The 16,594-nt window shown below is 46.8% G+C and overlaps 1 protein-coding gene across 1 annotated transcript in view; it reads right to left on the reverse strand.

The window, feature by feature from the left end:
- The window catches only part of RAB11FIP4 (RAB11 family interacting protein 4), a 113,477-nt gene that overhangs the window by 71,871 nt on the left and 25,012 nt on the right, over positions 1–16,594 (reverse strand). The window contains exon 2 of the mRNA XM_054393812.1: positions 7,962–8,049. Within this exon, the coding sequence (XP_054249787.1) occupies positions 7,962–8,049 (88 nt within the window). The remainder of the gene's footprint in view (positions 1–7,961; positions 8,050–16,594) is intronic.

Genomic DNA, 16,594 nt, shown 5'->3' on the forward strand with positions numbered 1-16,594 from the left:
CCAAGACAGGACTGGCTCATTATCTCCTCTGATGTAATCCTTTCTCACATGTCTAATTTCCTGTCTGGGTGCATTAGCTGACTGTATGTCATCCTCATCATCATCATCATCATCATCCTGAGGTTGCTGTCCCCATAATCCTGTTGTAATCCTCCGCTGAATTTCCTTGAGTTCAGAGGCACTACCAGCAGTTGCTAATCTACCAGGGTCTACATCATGACCTACATCTCCATCATCCATGTGGGGTCTCAAGAGGTCTACCAGAGTTTTAAGGCTAACCCTCTCTTCCTCACCAGAAGGATCTTTCTTAACAGAGGGACCCTGAGTAGAAGGACCCTCATCTCCATCTGCACCATCTCCTGCAGCATCTGCATCTCCTCCTGCAGCTCCTTTACGCTTTCTGCTTACAGTGGCCACCAAATTTACTGGATTGGTTTTCACATTCACAGCAGAGTTGGAAGAGCAAGTAGCCTTATGTCTTTCTTGACACAGTGCTATCAGTAGCCATATGATTATTCCAAGGAGCAACAAAATTAAGATTAGCACAAGATGTCTAAGGTACCAAAGAACCTCTGTAGCTGTAAGAGGAATAACAAACTCAAATGTGTCTGCTAGCAGATCCATAGTTGAGTTACCATATCTTCTTAGCCCAATAAGACCACAACAGAATTCACCAAAATTCAGTAACTTGTTCTTAACCCAAAGAAATGACTTATATGCCACATATCTCACAAGCTTGTCTATCATGCAGGAAACAGCCCATCTGTAGACAATCACACTGATAATAGATAAAATAGAATGACTCAGAATCCAAAACAGCTTCATTTTGCTTCCTAATCTGAGCAGAAATAAATCATACAAGCAATCGAGCCCCACGTTGGGCGCCAAAAATAAAAAGTGTGTCGGTGTGAGCTGAAATTCCCCACCCCCCCAACAAGTAACCAGGCTAGCCCAGTCTGGAAGCAAATGAAGGCTGTATTTACAAGCAGAGTGTAAAATCTATGATGAAATGCAATGAATGCTGGAGCATGTCCAGAGAAGGGCAACGAGGCTGGTGAGAGGCCTTGAGCACAAGCCCTATGAGGAGAGGCTGAGGGAGCTGGGACTCTTTAGCCTGGAGAAGAGGAGGCTCAGGGGTGACCTCATTGCTGTCTACAACTACCTGAAGGGAGGTTGTAGCCAGGAGGGAGTTGGTCTCTTCTCCCAGGCAACCAGCACCAGAACAAGAGGACACAGTCTCAAGCTGCGCCAGGGGAGGTTTAGGCTGGAGGTGAGGAGAAAGTTCTTCACAGAGAGAGTGGTTGGCCATTGGAATGGGCTGCCCAGGGAGGTGGTAGAGTCACCATCCCTGGAGGTGTTCAAGAGGGGATTGGACGTGGCACTTGGTGCCATGGTTTAGATAGTCATGAGGTTTAGGGTGACAGGTTGGACTCGATCTTTGAGGTCTCTTCCAGCCTTCTTGATTCTATGATTCTATGAATATGTACAAATATACAAAATTCACAACACTTACAAATATATACAATCAACAGAAAAGCACAACAGATCTCCCTTTGCTTCTCCCCAAGGGGACCCTCCCAAAGGGGCCTCTCTCTCTCCCAGGAGATTCTTCCCAGACCCCCCTGGACAGAGAAGCACAGTTAGTTAAGCAGAAAGTTGTTAACTTAGCTGCCAAGGTCAGTGTGTTATCTTCAGCCAGAAGAGAAGAAGGAACAGCAGCCAGACAGCCCAGCAACTGCCCCCACTGCAGAACGCAGAATGTGCAGAGTGCCCACTTTGTTTTGGGTAATAGTTCTTAAACATTTCTATCTATCCAATGGAAGTGTTTAGAACAATCATTATTTTGCTTTCTTACACCCAATAGTGACTTATTTATACTCTTTCACTTTCTCTGTTCTGAACTTTGCAAGGAAAAATTAAAAAGACAGTTTCAAACCATCACACTCCTTTCAGTTCACTCAGGCTGCAGACAAGACTTTTTTAAGGGAATTTTTACAAGTTTACCTTCAGTTTCAGTTTGAAATTTGGGGGTTCACCCCCTAACAAAGTCCCTTTGCAGACAGACATTCTGGCCACAGGCAGAATGCTCTGAGCAGGGGGTTTAACCCATAGTGCATCAGGCAATTTTCACAGGCAATTAAGCAATTTTAGTACTATAGGAAATCAAATCTGGTTACCTAATTGAATGGTGCTGGTTCCTGGCATTTCTCCTAAGAGCAATAGCTTTTATTTTATCTGCTCTTGGACATTTAGTGGTGGATTAGACTCATTTATGGTTTTGGGCTGTATTTAGTAAAATCTAGTTAAGTCTTTGAAAACTTTGAAGTACTTCTAAGAGTAACCAGCTTCAGTTCATCAAGCAGCTAGAGTGTGATTTACAACAGGAGAGCTCAGCGCTCTTCACACTCACATGACAGCCTTGGAGCCATCCCAAGTACTGCTGCTGTCACTAAGTTATTCTTAACAGATTCATCAAATCATCTCCACTTAGGGAGTGCTGTGAAGTTTGAGGTCTACAACTAAGAACCTAAATGAGTTCATCAAGGCTTTGAGGTTTTCTGCAGTACTTCACTGAGATTCCTGTGCTAGTGCAGCTCTCCAGGCCTTGGATACTGGTAGGTATCACAAACATGTGTCTGGCAAATGACTGCACACATCCATCTCTTACTCCATAGTGGATCTTCAGGGTGAAGCTGGTACAATACTGTTCTGAGCTCTGGGACTGCAAATTAGATTTTAAAGCTAGCTGGAAGAGATGGTCAAATCTCAGCACTGGTTTGTGTTTGTTCAGAGCATCTGAATGAAACTATAAAAGCAAAGAAAAAGAAGTCTCCAGTGGAGCATGAGGCCAGAAATAGTCTGCTTGGGTTGTTTTGAAACCCCCTAAATTTCATACTATATTACTTTCATTTTCCTTCCCAGTTCAGATAACCTGTCACAGTCTAAGATACCAGAACAGCAAATTTCCCCTTTTTGAACATTTCTTTAAAGCTTTGGGCAAATCTCTGTTATTGGAATTTTCATCAAAACTGCCACAAACTCATGGAGAAACATCTCTACACTTTAACTTTTATCTGCTCACATAAAGACTGCCTCCTGAAGCTTTCCAACCAGCTGCAGTAATTAGACACCTAAAGATCCAGGGAAGCACTGAGATGGATTTTTGAAGGCACCTAATGGTCTGGGTTACTATTTTAAAGATTCAGAGGTTGCTATTGCTGCAGGTGGGGAAGTATAAAATTCACCACTGTGCCCCTTCCACACTGATAATGAATATGAAGGAGCTCCTGCAACTCTCCATCTTCAAATATCGTAGCAGAGCATAATTTAAATGTCCTTAAAACTTCTGCAAGATGAGGAAAAGACTCTCTTGCTCCAGGAGAAAAACAGGCTGTGTGGTTTCATATGAAAAAAAACCTACAGTGACTCTGCTAAAGCACAAAGATTCATCACTGCAGAAAGGTTCTGTGCTGATGTGGCTCATGGAACAGCTCAGGTTGGAAGGGACCTCATCTGCTCCAACCTCCCCACCATGGGCAGGGACACCTCTCAGCCAGACTCAGCTGCTCAAGGCCTCATACAACCTGGCCTTGAGCACCCCCAGGGAGGAGGCAGCCACAGCCTGTTCCAGAGCCTCACCACCTTCCTACTGAAGAAGCTGCCCCTCAGCTCCAGTCTAACCCTGCTCTCTCTCAGCTTTAAACCATCCCCCCCCCTTGTCCTGTCTCTAGACACCTTCATGAAAAGTCCTCTGCAGCCTTCCTGTAGGATCCCTTCAGGTACTGGAATGCAGCTCTAAGGTCCCCCTGGAGTCTTCTCTTGTTCAGACTGAACACCCCAAGCTCCCTCAGTGTCCTCATAGCACAGGTGCTCCAGGCCTTGGATCATCTTTGTGGCCTCCTCTGGACTCTCTCCAGCAGCTCTGTGTTCTTCTTCTGCTGGGGACACCAGAACTGGAGGCAGGATTGGAGGTGAGGTCTCAGCAGAGCAGAGTCAAAGGGCAGAATCCCCTCTCCTGCCCTGCTGCCCACACTCCTCTGGCTGCAGCCCAGCACACAGATGCCTGCTGGGCTGCATGAGGGCACTGCTGGCTCCTGGGGAGCTTCTCAGCAACCAACACCCCCAGGTCTCTTTCTTCAGAGCTGCTCTCAACCCACTCTGCATCCAGCCTGGATTTGTGCCTGGGATTAGCTGGACCCAGATGCAGGACCTTGCACTCGGACTTGCTGAACCTCATACACTGGCATTGGCTCACTTCTTGAGCCTGTCAAGAAAGCCATTGCCCTCTGATTAGTACCCAGTGATCAGCGCTGTTTCCATGGTTAAAAAAACCTCTGAAGTCAGAACACATTTGCCTTTATCCTTTAAGTCTGCATTTGCATTCATGCTGCATCCTCTCATCCCTGGGAGCTGCAACACGGAGGTCAGCAGGGGGAGCTCAGCCTTTATTTGTCAGGGTTTGGGGTTTTTTAAGTGGAATATCAAAGCAGAGAGACTATTGCAAAGACAACAGAAACCTTAAAATAGAGGAACAGGTCAGACTTAATTAGAGCCTGCCAAACGTGGCAAGAGCCTGGTATGCCTGCACAGCACGTTAGGAAGAGCAGCTCCACTCAGGCTCCCTGCATTGCAAGTGGCAGGAAATATTTATCACATCAGTGCAATAAATTCAGTGCAGCAAAACCAGTAACTGACTCCACTGAGCAAAGAGGAATGGATCCCCAGCTGACCTTGCTGAAATCAGTGTGAATTCAGCCTTTGAGAGATGTTCTGGATGCTTTCAAAGTCTCTAAGCAGTGTCACTTCTTAGCCTACCCTGGTTTGACAGAGCTGCTAGGTAAGAGGGTAGAGGTGTAATTTCATGGCAATTGCTCTCCAGACAGACACTGTTATTAGGAATAAAGCAGTGCAGTGAGCAGACAGAGAGGACAGCTTCAGCAGGAGTAAAACCTTCCCACTCCCCATCCCAATGAAATTGCTGCAAAGCTTTCAATTTGATGGCAAGGCTGTCCCTGGCTCTGGCAGAGCCTAATTGCATGGGGAAAGCAGCCTAGGCAGCAGGGGGCTCAGCACAGATGTTGAGGCAAAGTCCTTTAATCCACAAAGGACCAGCAAAAAGAAGCAAAGCTTTCCATAAATAGAAAGCACCCTGCCTGTCCAGCATTCCATCCCAGAGACCCAGCAGGAATGAGTTCTTCAACACACTTCTCTCTGGCATAGACAGCTCTGCTTGATAAAGTCCTCCCCATCACTTCCAAAGACCCCTGCTGTTAGTGAGGCTCCTCAGCACATCCCTCCCTACCATTCCTGCTACTCAGCAGCCAGAGAAGATTAGTTGTCTTTCCCATCTGATAGTGCCAGCAGCTGCTGTGGAGGTGCATGACTCACATGTCATGAGGTCTGTCCAGCTCAGAAGCAGTAGGCAGGGGGCAAGCCTTGATGTCCACTTGTAAAGGAACAAAACACTTTTAATTTGTATCATGCAGAGTGAACAATGCCCTGGTTTTATGGGGGAAAGAGGCCAAGCTGCAGATTCTAGATCCAGAGCTTGAGGTTTCTCCCTGCTGCATGAGCTGCTACCACCAGTTACAGAGCAGGCACTGAAAACACTTCAATGTTTGGGATTTTTTCAGGTTCCAACATTGTTTTTTTCCCAAGATCCATACCTGCATCTGAAATGCTCCAATCAGCATCATCAGAGGTCAATTCTTCACCACTAAGAGATGAATCTGTTGTTCTAGATGCTTCAAGCCTCATGCTTTAAACAAACACAAGGCAGTGAACTACCAAAACCACCTTAGCACTACATCACCTCTGTGCAGCAAAAAAATTTCTTCAACGTATTATAAAGGCAAGAATCTATGAGATATTGATGAGACTTCAAATGAATTTAAGAAACATGGCAAGGCATTGGGAGAGTAAAGCTTGAGTGTAACCATTTGGCTTCCAGTGCTAAGAAAAACACAGCTTCATACTCCTGAAAAAGCCCACTGGATTTATAGGAGGATCTCATTTTGCACTCTTAATCCTGTTGCCCCAAGCATCTGCAATGGGCTGAGATGTCAAAGAATCATGTTTGTATTCTGCTGCTGCCAAGACAAATTGGTTTTGCTTGACGACAACCCTGCAGCTACCCCTGGGGTATGGCTGCACCAAAAAGCAAGAGGTGACAAGAGGGTGCAGGCTTTCCACCCTGAAAGGCAGCCACAGCCTGCCTGAACTTTGGTACCACCAGTTTAATTTTCAAGAAAGATATAGCTGGTACAGACCAACCCAACCTTCATGCTGCGAGGTAAGCAAGAGAAGCAGCTCTGCTGAAGAGGAGCTGGGAAAGCAGGCACAACAATCCCTTATCAGAGACAGACACAGCTGGCTTGGCACTGATGCTGGTTGAGCATTAACAGCATTAATGTGGTGCTGAGGGAGCTCTGGGTGATGCTGCAGAGCAGGATGATTCCTCTGTATCTGCTCACATGGACACACTGATAGCCAGCAAGTACATCATATGGACCCTGCTCATATGCTCCACGTAAGGCTGTTAAGCTCTTCATAAACCTGGAGTATCCCAGAGAGTTCCATTCAGTTACATCCTTGCAGGACCAAACCTTATGATACGAATACATGGATCAGGTCCCACCAGGAGAGCAAGGATGGTAACTCCTAAGGGATCATGGCTCTCCCAAAGCCATGCTGTCCCTCACAGTAAGGTAACATAGCTGCCCACCCCTCCACTGAGGGCACTGCCCACTGGGGACAAGGGCACAGGTACTACAGAAGAGATCTTCTGAGTCACATCTTTTCTGATCATATTTTGTGCACGGCTTTAGACTGTGAGTTACAGAGGACTACCAAATGATTTGCAGGGCTTGTGTCATCTTTAACCCAGGACCCAATTTGCTGCAGACTTTCCTGGATAAGGAAAACCTCTACTATAGGCTTTAGTGCCTACAGGCTCACCTATAAACTTTCTTTCTGGGCTTTCTATTGCCTTCTCCTCAAACACCTCAGTGTCACCTTGGAAGGTGTCTCCAAGAACATGGACTGAGATCAGCTTCTCACTGTAATTTCATAGAACTGTTCTGACCTCAGCTGCCATAACTTTAATTAAAATGGCTGTGGTGCTAACTTCTTGCATCATTATGGCTTCCTAATGAGCTCATTGCAGCAGACTCTCCAGAGGCATCTCCTGGAACCACACTGTGATTGCTGTGACATTCATCTTGCCCCTGAAGTGGATCCTCTGGGCTGACAGCACTCTGGCACTTTGCTAAGGACATACTACGTGTCCAGAAAAGGACAGGCTGGATTGTTTAGCTAAGGGAAGCTAGAAAACTATCTGCCAGCAAAGCAGCTGAAATCCTTCTCCACTGTTTGTTTTGTGCCTTTGGCTGAGCTCTAGAGCAGAAGAATATCTGCCAAGGACTCTGTTTCTTTGCAGAGGAAAGGGTTTGATCTACCTGGTCTTTAGAGCTTGCATGGCCAACCTGTAATCAACCCTTTTCATTCCAGTATATGTCCTCAGGTACTTAGCTAAACATTCAGGTACTCAGGATGAGTACAAATAGTCTTAAACATCCTAGGAGAGAAACTAAAGGCCAAGAGCTCTCTACCTTCCTTCCATGAATCAACAGCAGAACCAGAGGAGCACCTGGAAGTACCAAACTTTAGCACTGCCTGCTAATCACCAAGCTGCTCTTTCTTCTCCATGTCTCTGTAGAACACATCCCATTTGTTCTGCAAACCAGCAGTACACTAACACAGGAGCCCCTGTTCACCGCTCACCTCTGATACGTCAGGTGCACGAAAGGCAAAAACTTCCTGGCTCTGTGCCCGCAGCTGCCCTCCTGTCACTGCAAATAGTCACAGTCAAAAGAGAGGATGCCTTTGATCATTACGCTTCCTGCAGCCACAGGAACATTAGTGGAACTGAATTGGACTACTTGGAAGAAATATGCACATACCTTTGATAGCAAAAACTCCATGACAGAAGTCCTTAAAATTGATTCTTCCCAAATCATTTGGGTCCAAGTACTTGGCCAGTTTTTCCACCTAAAAGACAAGATCATAGAATCCATGTTGAGCTTGGTGTATCAGCTGTTGCTCAGGTGGTCTACACCTTCTACAGAAAACCCCAGGTTGGGGAATAGCTGTAGTGTTGACTTCACCAACCAACACACTGTTCTGCAAGGAGAATTCATGTCCTATAGCTGGATTGTCTGGTGCTGAGCAAGATATGTGCTCTAACCAAAACTTCTGCAGCTAGGACATGTTCATACTCTCCCATGAGGATCCCAAAAGCTCAATAAGAGGTGAATCTGCAACCCAGCCTCTCATCTCAGGGCAGGGTGCTAACAGAATCTCCTTTCTTAGGAGCCCTTGCTGTGTGTGCAGCTCACAGGAAAGCAAAACCTTTGTGATCTGCATCCCTCTTATCAAAAGTTACTGGGGAAGAAGAAAGGACAAAGATGTGCACAACACACAGCAGCCTCAGTCCTTGAAAAGTTCAGATTATAGGAGAGAAAACTCATTGGGCAATTGGGATCAGGCAAAACTTCCTTGCCACAGAGGATGCAAGTTTTGTGTAGAGAAATAGGAATATATTAACAGCACAAAAAAAGATTCATGTGGTAAGACAGAGAAGGGTTCTGTTCAGTCCACTAAGCAAACAAGAAATGTATTTAATGTTTATAACCTGACCTTCACAGTTCAGCCTTTCTGATCACTACTCACCATGAAATGAGATGACACAGAATCAAAACACAGCCACCAGATTGGTATTTGCCCCAGAGAAGGTTTGTCAGACCTTTCAGGAGGGTTTGTGCAAGAGATAAGCAATCTAAACTGCAGAGGCTGTTGTGTGTTAAGCTGTCTATAATAAAGAAATAGAGAAACAAGTAGCTGAAGAAGAATAAGGAAAGAGGCAGTCCAGGGAGGTGAGCACAGTGCTGGGACACCCCAGCTGGCTGTGCTCCCCTCTGTGATAAATATGCTGCATGACATTGTGCAAGTCCCCTCCTGTCCCTGTGCCTTTGCCTGTGGTACCTCAGGCAGCGGTACCCTCACGGAGGCAGAGGCAGCCTCTTGCTGCTCATAAGCAAGCTCAAAGTCAGCTGCAGCACAACCCTGACCTTGATCTGGGCCATCCAGACAAACAAGATGAGTGTAGGAGGCAAGGACAGCAGGCACGTAGGATGCTGCACAGTCCTGGGGACTACAATGTGAGCTCAGCTATGTCAGTCTGAGCAGCAGCAAAAGCCCAGCTGGAAGGAAACACAGCAAACGAATCCAGATGACCCAGTTTCTCAATTTTCTGGTGGATTTTGTTGTTGTTGGTTAATTTCTTTTACAAGCTAGCAAGCCCCTAGCAGTTCCTTAAAGCCCTGCAGATAATGCACTAACGTGCGTGCACATGGCACTTCTTCCTTCAGATCCTCTCAATGCCTATAAATTCCCTCTGTGCCAACAAACACCACCAGCAGCCAAGGGCCTCATTTAGAACAAGCAAATTGGGATGAGGAAACAAAAACATTTTCACTCCCATGAAAAATCCTATGCTGAATAAGAAAGGAACGATTTGATCCTTGTATTGAATTCTTTCCCCTCACTTTTGCTTAGGAAAAAAATAAATCAGCTGATGCAGGCAGGATAAATAAGGAGCTATATGGTGAGTTCAGAGCCCAGGGCAAGCTAGAAATCTTTAAAGTGTCTTATTGCAGAAAACTAGAAGTGGGTAGATTCAGATTGGATGTTAGGAAGAAATTCTTCCCTATGAGGGTGGTGAGAGACTGGCACAGGCTGCCCAGGGAGGTGGTGGAAGCCTCGTCCCTGGAGGTGTTTAAGGCCAGGCTGGATGTGGCTGTGAGCAACCTGATGTAGTGTGAGGTGTCCCTGCCCATGGCAGGGGGGTTGGAACTGGATGAGCCTTAAGGTCCCTTCCAACCCTGACAATTCTGTGAAAACTTCAACAACTCCAGTCCTGCCAGGTGGGCAGCAGAGCCCAGCCAGCAGCTCTCATGTGACTCACCATCAAATTCCAACCTCTGCTATCCCAGACTTTACTGTAGCTCCACTAATTTCTGGCAGCAGAGGACATGTTTCTGTTCCCAACACAGCCACTCCACAAGCAAGTGCAGTTGTGTTTAATGGCTACAAAGCCAGCTGGAAATCCTTGCTGAAGCCAGTTAAGTAGAGCCATGCTTGATAGGGGACAGCTGAGTCAGTGTTAGCCCTGCTTTCCTTCACAACCAGCACAGATGACAAAGATCAAGTAGTGGCAGAAATTCCTTTCTTCAAACTCTATCTAGGTGCATTTAAAGCAGTATAATCAAACAGGCCATTGAGGCTGGCAGCATCAAGATCTTTGCAGCAGCTCCAAATCTTCCTGACCACTGTAGCAGCTGAAATATGTGGCGCAGATGTGTCAGCCTGGTGTAAAGAGTCAGCCTGGCTCCAGAGGCTTTGGTGAAGAGCTTGGTGTGGCCACTAGCTGAGCATCTGTCCCCTCATGGACACAGCAACAAAATCTACTCAGACACCAGTCTTCTAGGTTACAAGATCAGCCTGTAACTCTCTCTGACAAATGGCAAGCTCCCATCATTGTAATCTAAGTAAATACTATTTCAGATGCTCCCAGGGCTGCTTCACAGAATCCTATTTCCTTCTTGGTCTCTTGCTAAGAGGCAACAAATTGTGTTTTAGTTTTTAATGTACAGATTCCTGCAGCCAGCTGGGAAGCCTCTACACGATTTAATATTGTGCCACAAGACAGTGGAGTCACTGGGTGCTCCCAGGGAATCTGGCATGTTTAGTTTATTTCTCAGAGCTGATCCAATGATTTTAGTCCAACAGTTGCTCAGCCAGATGCAATTACCTTCTTAAAATCAAATTAAATCCAATGTTATATCCCTGGGTGTGTGTATGATAAAGGCACAGAGAATACATTCAACGTCTTCAAGGTAAAGGAAATTATCACCTGAGCAAAGTGCTTCAGTCTCCAGTTCCCCTTAAATGCAATTTTGCAGGTTTTCAATTAGATTTTAGAATGGAAATCACTGACACCAGAATTTACAGAGCAGCCTGATGGAATTTCTGCTACATCTTCAGCCAGTGCTAATCAATACAGCTGCCAGCACAGGTCAGGGGCTCCAAGGGTTGTGATCAAGTTGGGGCCACATTTAGCTGGACACCTGCACAGAGTTTGTGAATTAATGCACACTGGTGTGGCACAAAAATCCCTGCACAGCTTCCAGCCTGGAGTGCACTTGCTCATGCTTTTTACCAGAGCTTTCCGGGGTGAGGCAAGAAGCTCTTCCTAGTTACTTCTGGGCTGAAGGCATTACTTCAAATTAAGCCCAATTTTGAGCTGTGGCCAAATAAGCTATGCCATCACAGGCACCCCTTAATCTTCTCTGCTGGCTCTACTGCATCAGCCATCCTCCTGCTTCACTTTGGAGAGGAGTAATGTCCTATCCTCCTCCTCCTCAGAAAGGGTTGCCTCCCAGCAATTAATCACCAGCTGTAACACTTATTTATTGCCTGGGGAAACATCAAGGGCTTGTCAGCCTAACTGCCAAGCTGCATGACATCCAAGCTTGGTTTTCTTTTTGCAGTCAACAACCCCTTGGGCTTACAGATACTGTAGTCTGCTAGTAAAGGAGGAAGCAGCAGCCTTCCAGCCCCTTAAATGGACTGGGCAACGAAGCCTGCTCCAGTCCTGGGCACAGTAAGACTCCTGAGCCCTACAACTCTGCTGATCCCACTGCAAGGGACACAGGAGTGCAAAACCAACCACCGCCAAAATTCAGTGCAGGAGTGGCCCTGTGGCTGCTGTGGTACCAACAGGCAGCACAGGGATCACATCACGTGCCCCAGAGGTCAACATCATAACCATTATGATGAGCTAGAGACTGTTTGGGGCTGGGGACTGACACTTCTCTCTGCACTGCTGCACAGAGCAGTCCCCCTGCATGTGGAACAGCAGAGGGAAGAGCTGGAGGGCAAACTACTGTAGGAAGAGGACAAGGACAGAAAAAATTAGGGGCAAGCTCAATAATCTACCTGGCTCTATTGGCAGCTGCAAGAATCTCTCTAAAGAATGCTTCAGCAGACATCCAATAGTCTCTGAGAGAAGACATAAACCACTTTTGCTTTGGGAAGTAGAGTAACCCAAACCCTCAGTCCCTATTGTATAACTTGCTTGGATGAATGGGTGATTGTCCTCCAATGCCAACATATTTCTGCACTGTAATAACAAATCACTTCCATTTGCCTCCTCTCTGCTGGGTTTCCCAGCTGCACTGACTGCTCTGCAAACAGGGCTTTGTCCTTGCTGCTTTCTGATACGTAGGGGGAGGCTGGGAACACCTTAAAGAGTCTGCAGTGAAAATAGAGACAAGGTTTGACATGAAGAAACAATTTTGAAATCAAACCCAGCCAAGGCAGATAGATATTAATGAGCAGAAAGAGTCACAGAGCAGTGGGCAATGAAATGAGGCAGTGCCTCTTGAATACAAGTTCTGGTTGCACCACAGAGGTGAAGGGCTGAGGCTTTGAGGAACACTGCAGGTGAGCAGGCTTGGGTCAAGAAGCAGGAGGGGCTGGAGTCTCAGCTCTGAGGCTGTGATTTACAACCCAGCTCTGTACAGAGTGGACACAGTAGAGCCTCAGCAGGAAATCTGCCATCCTAAACCCTGCCCAGCAAAGGAGAGAGCAGGAATTAAGTAGAAAGGCCAAACACATAAGAGCCCTGAGTTGCTGCAGAACCAGCTGCTAGATGCCAGAACTAATAACATGGCTGAGTCCAAATGCAGGAGGAGAGCAGAAGTGAAATCCTGGCATCAGGATTTCTTGCCAATGCAGAAGTCCACAGGTAGCCCAGGGGCTGTTCAAAAGTTCATCTGTCAGGGTTTAACATCCAGCAGCACACTGGGCTATTGCTATGTCTAGGTACAATCAGCCGTGCTGCTCTCTGCTCAGCTCCTTCCACAGGGGTTTCAGGTGGTGCCCTGCCACACAACTCTGCAGTCTGAAGTTTTCAGATCTGCTGTTTGTGCTGAATTCATTGTGTCCTAAAGATTAGAAGGAGGCTGTTTATTTCAAACTCCATCTAGTCATCTTGTTCCAGCTCTCACAAGAGCAGCAATGCAGGCAGAGGCAGAGAGCTTGATGAGCTATTATAACATTCTTGATTTTGGTGCCATTTGCATATGAGAAGAAGATTTGAGTTTTGTCAAAGTCACCTAACTCAGCAACTCAAGCTAATTCCCTTCCTGGCATCCCTGAGCACGCCTCTTGTCCCAGGACTTGCAGTGCCTCTTGGTATGAGCACACACTCTATGTTCCAAGCATCTGCATGACTGTTAAGAAGGGAAAGGATTTTTATAGAAGAGGGAGTGGAGGAAGAAGAGAGATGAGGACAGGTTATGGAGAAACCTCAGAAGAGATTTATTGAAACTGATCTTTTCTTGCAACTAAGTTCAATAAAGGGCACCTCCTGGCCAAGGCATCCTCTCAGGATTCCTGGCCAGGTCTCAGCCTGATGCTGCCAAAACAGCTTTTTTTCCAACAAAGATTTTCTGACTGGAAATGAATCCTGCTTCCAGTTCCAGGCAAGGAAAAAAAAAAATCAGACCTCTACTGATCTGAGTCGTCTTCAAAAGCTGACCAGCACAGAAGGGAATTTGCTAGCACAAAGAAAATGTGTCTGTGTGTGTATCTGTGTTTCATTTAGGTGTAACTGAGTTCTGAGGGCCCCCACAATGGCTCCATCCACTGAAATCTTGCAGCAGGATCCAAGTCACAGCCAGAAGATGCCGTCTGAAATAAACAATTCATCTCAGCAGTTTGCCTTCATGCTGCAGGAGTCTGTGAGCACGTCTCACAGACGTGAGCAGGGCACACCTGGGAGCTGGGAGGGTGGTAGGACAAGTGCTTGCAGCAAAGGTCAGGGCAGCATCTCCTGCAGCAGGAGCACTTGGGAGAAACATCAAAAAGCAGCTACAGGAGAATATGTAAATGCTGCAGGGTGGACTTAGAGAGGTTCCCATATGGCTTGCACAGGGAGCAGCAGAGCTGCACTCACCTTGATTTTAACAGACTGGCCTTATCTGGGTCTGGGGAAGGGGCCCAAGCTTACACTGCTGCACAGGGCTTCTTGTTTTGCCCCCAGTTTAGGTCTTTGAGTCCCAAAGCAAGAGGGACTCCTGCTGCTGTGGCTCAGTAATTCACTGTCACTCCAAACCTGTCTCCTCCTCTCCCCCTCCTGCTTTCCCTTTGCTCTGCAGGTCCTAGTCCTCTGCTTCACCCTGCAGCTGGTCATCTCTAGACACTGGTCCTCTTTCACCTCACCTCCTAACAGCCTACACTACAGACAGGTTTTGCTGTTCCCTTGCTTGTAAAAACCTCCTAAATGATGAATCCAGCTATTAATTAGTTCCCTCCAGAGGGCTACTGCAAAACCCAACCTGCCATAGCGTAGATGCAGAGGCTAATGGGTGCTCAGCAGACCCATTAGTGCAGGATCCAGCATCTCTACTGGCATTTGGTAGGATTGGTCCTTCTCTGAAGCTGTTTGGTGTTTGCATCCAGAGACTAGAAGTGAACATAAAGCCATGATGATGAAATCTGCAGATGACAGGCTGATAACTAACAACCATGCAGAAAGCCTCACTCTGCTCTGGAGAGCTTCCTAAGTGAAGCCCACCAATGTTTTAAGCACCACCAAGCAAGGTCACAAACCAGAACAGAATACAGAAGAGAAGGAAAAGGATTAACATATCTTCTGAGACAAGGAGTGTCTCTTGATGAGCTGGGATTTATGGATGCACTGGAGAGGAATGAGGCTTCTCTGTGGTTTTCTGGCAATTCTGGGAATTATTTTCCACCAACAGCAACACACTTGTGGTACCTGCTTTCAGAAGGGATGCTGGAACCCCAGCCAGCCTTCAGGGAACCGACATAGCATGCAAGTGCTATGGAAACACCTCATGCAGCCAGACTTAAAGACAGGGTTTTTTTCTCTGTTTAATTTAACAAAAGGGAGACCAAGTGGTGACTTATTACAAGGTACAAAGACTTCTGCAAGCAGGAAATTGCAGGTTCTAAAGGACTCTAAAGCACAGAAGAGGAAATTACCTGCCAATTAAACCTGAACAACCTCAAATTAAAACCAAAGCACAATTTTTATTATCGTGGTTGTTTACCCACCAGAACTATCAACCAGGATGGGGCTGGAACTATTAAAAGGAGGTGAAACCTTTTGAGAAGACAGATATACCTGGAAGATTCACCTGGCCTGCAGTAAGTGGTTAAAAGCTGTGCTGTCACCCTTTCAGGACATCACATCAGGTGATCCCTAAGCACACAAAGGTTGATGTTCCTAGCCAGACATGTCAGGAGTGGAAGAGCAGCATTCAGGAGTCAGAGCCCAGCCCCCAGCCGGGCAGTCTGTGCAACATGGATAATTCATACCACTGCAAACAGCATCAGGAATTTCCATCAGCTGCTGTCTGATCCCAAAGCATGCAGGAACACACATCATTGCTGGAAACAATGGTTTGGAATGTGCTTGGAATTTTAATGTCAAGCATCAGTCACTGTCCCTCAGTGCTCTATCAGCAGGCTTCATTCAAGCCCCGAAGTTGGCAAGTCTGTAAGTCTTCTGCGGGTTCCTTCAGTTTCTGCTTCACCTGGGGACAGCCAGTTCACCAGCTAGGAGCTGCATTTTGGGACTGTGTCCTATGTGACATCAGCAAATTTGTTGAATCCTCTTGGCCTTGTCTTTGAGCAAATTCCTCAATCTGTGACATCCATAACCACAAATAATGCAAACCCTCTCATCTGATTGAGAAAATACCCACACTGGGAGAATTCTGCTGACTGTGTGAAATGTATCAGTGACTCAGAAAGGCACAGAGAGAAAGGGGAGGTTTCAGAGGCATTGCAGGGGGCTCCGTGTGTTGGAAGCCAGGAGGGAAGCTTCTGGTGCTCATGTGTTATTAATGCCCTGGGTAAGGATCACCTCTGCTCAGGTGGGTGACAGATGGGGGATGCAGCTGAAGTGCTGAGGCAGGACTGGAGGAGCACTGCAGGCCTGCCCCACACACAGGTCAGCTGCTGCCCTGCAGAAATGCAAGGACAGCCAGCACTCTGCATCTGCTGAGCTGCACCTGCCCACTCCCAGGGGAGAAGCCTTGGAGCACCTTCCAGAAGTGACAAACAGGAGAGCTCATGGGAGAGATGAGGGCAGGAGCTGTGGGATCCATATCATGGCATCCAGGGCAGAATGGCTCAACTGGCTAGACTGGGAATGAGATCGGATCCCATGACTGTGGGACCATGGCATGGGGGTCAGAGCTGCAGGGAATCCAGGCAGTGCCAGGAAAGCTGATGCTGTGGTTCCTGTTCTCTGCTGAGAAATCCCTCACAGTCTTTAATACACATGACACAAACCTGATTGGGATAACAACAAATACAGCTCTTGTGATAGTACCTACCCAGCTTTTGCATTTACCATCCTCTCAGGATTTTTAACCACAGCTGAGGCCCAGAAGTTACTGTACCTGAGGAATCCCTTCCTTGCACCAAATGCCTCACT

The sequence above is a fragment of the Indicator indicator genome, chromosome 29 (assembly GCF_027791375.1).
Source record: "Indicator indicator isolate 239-I01 chromosome 29, UM_Iind_1.1, whole genome shotgun sequence".
Classification (NCBI taxonomy): Eukaryota; Metazoa; Chordata; class Aves; order Piciformes; family Indicatoridae; genus Indicator; species Indicator indicator.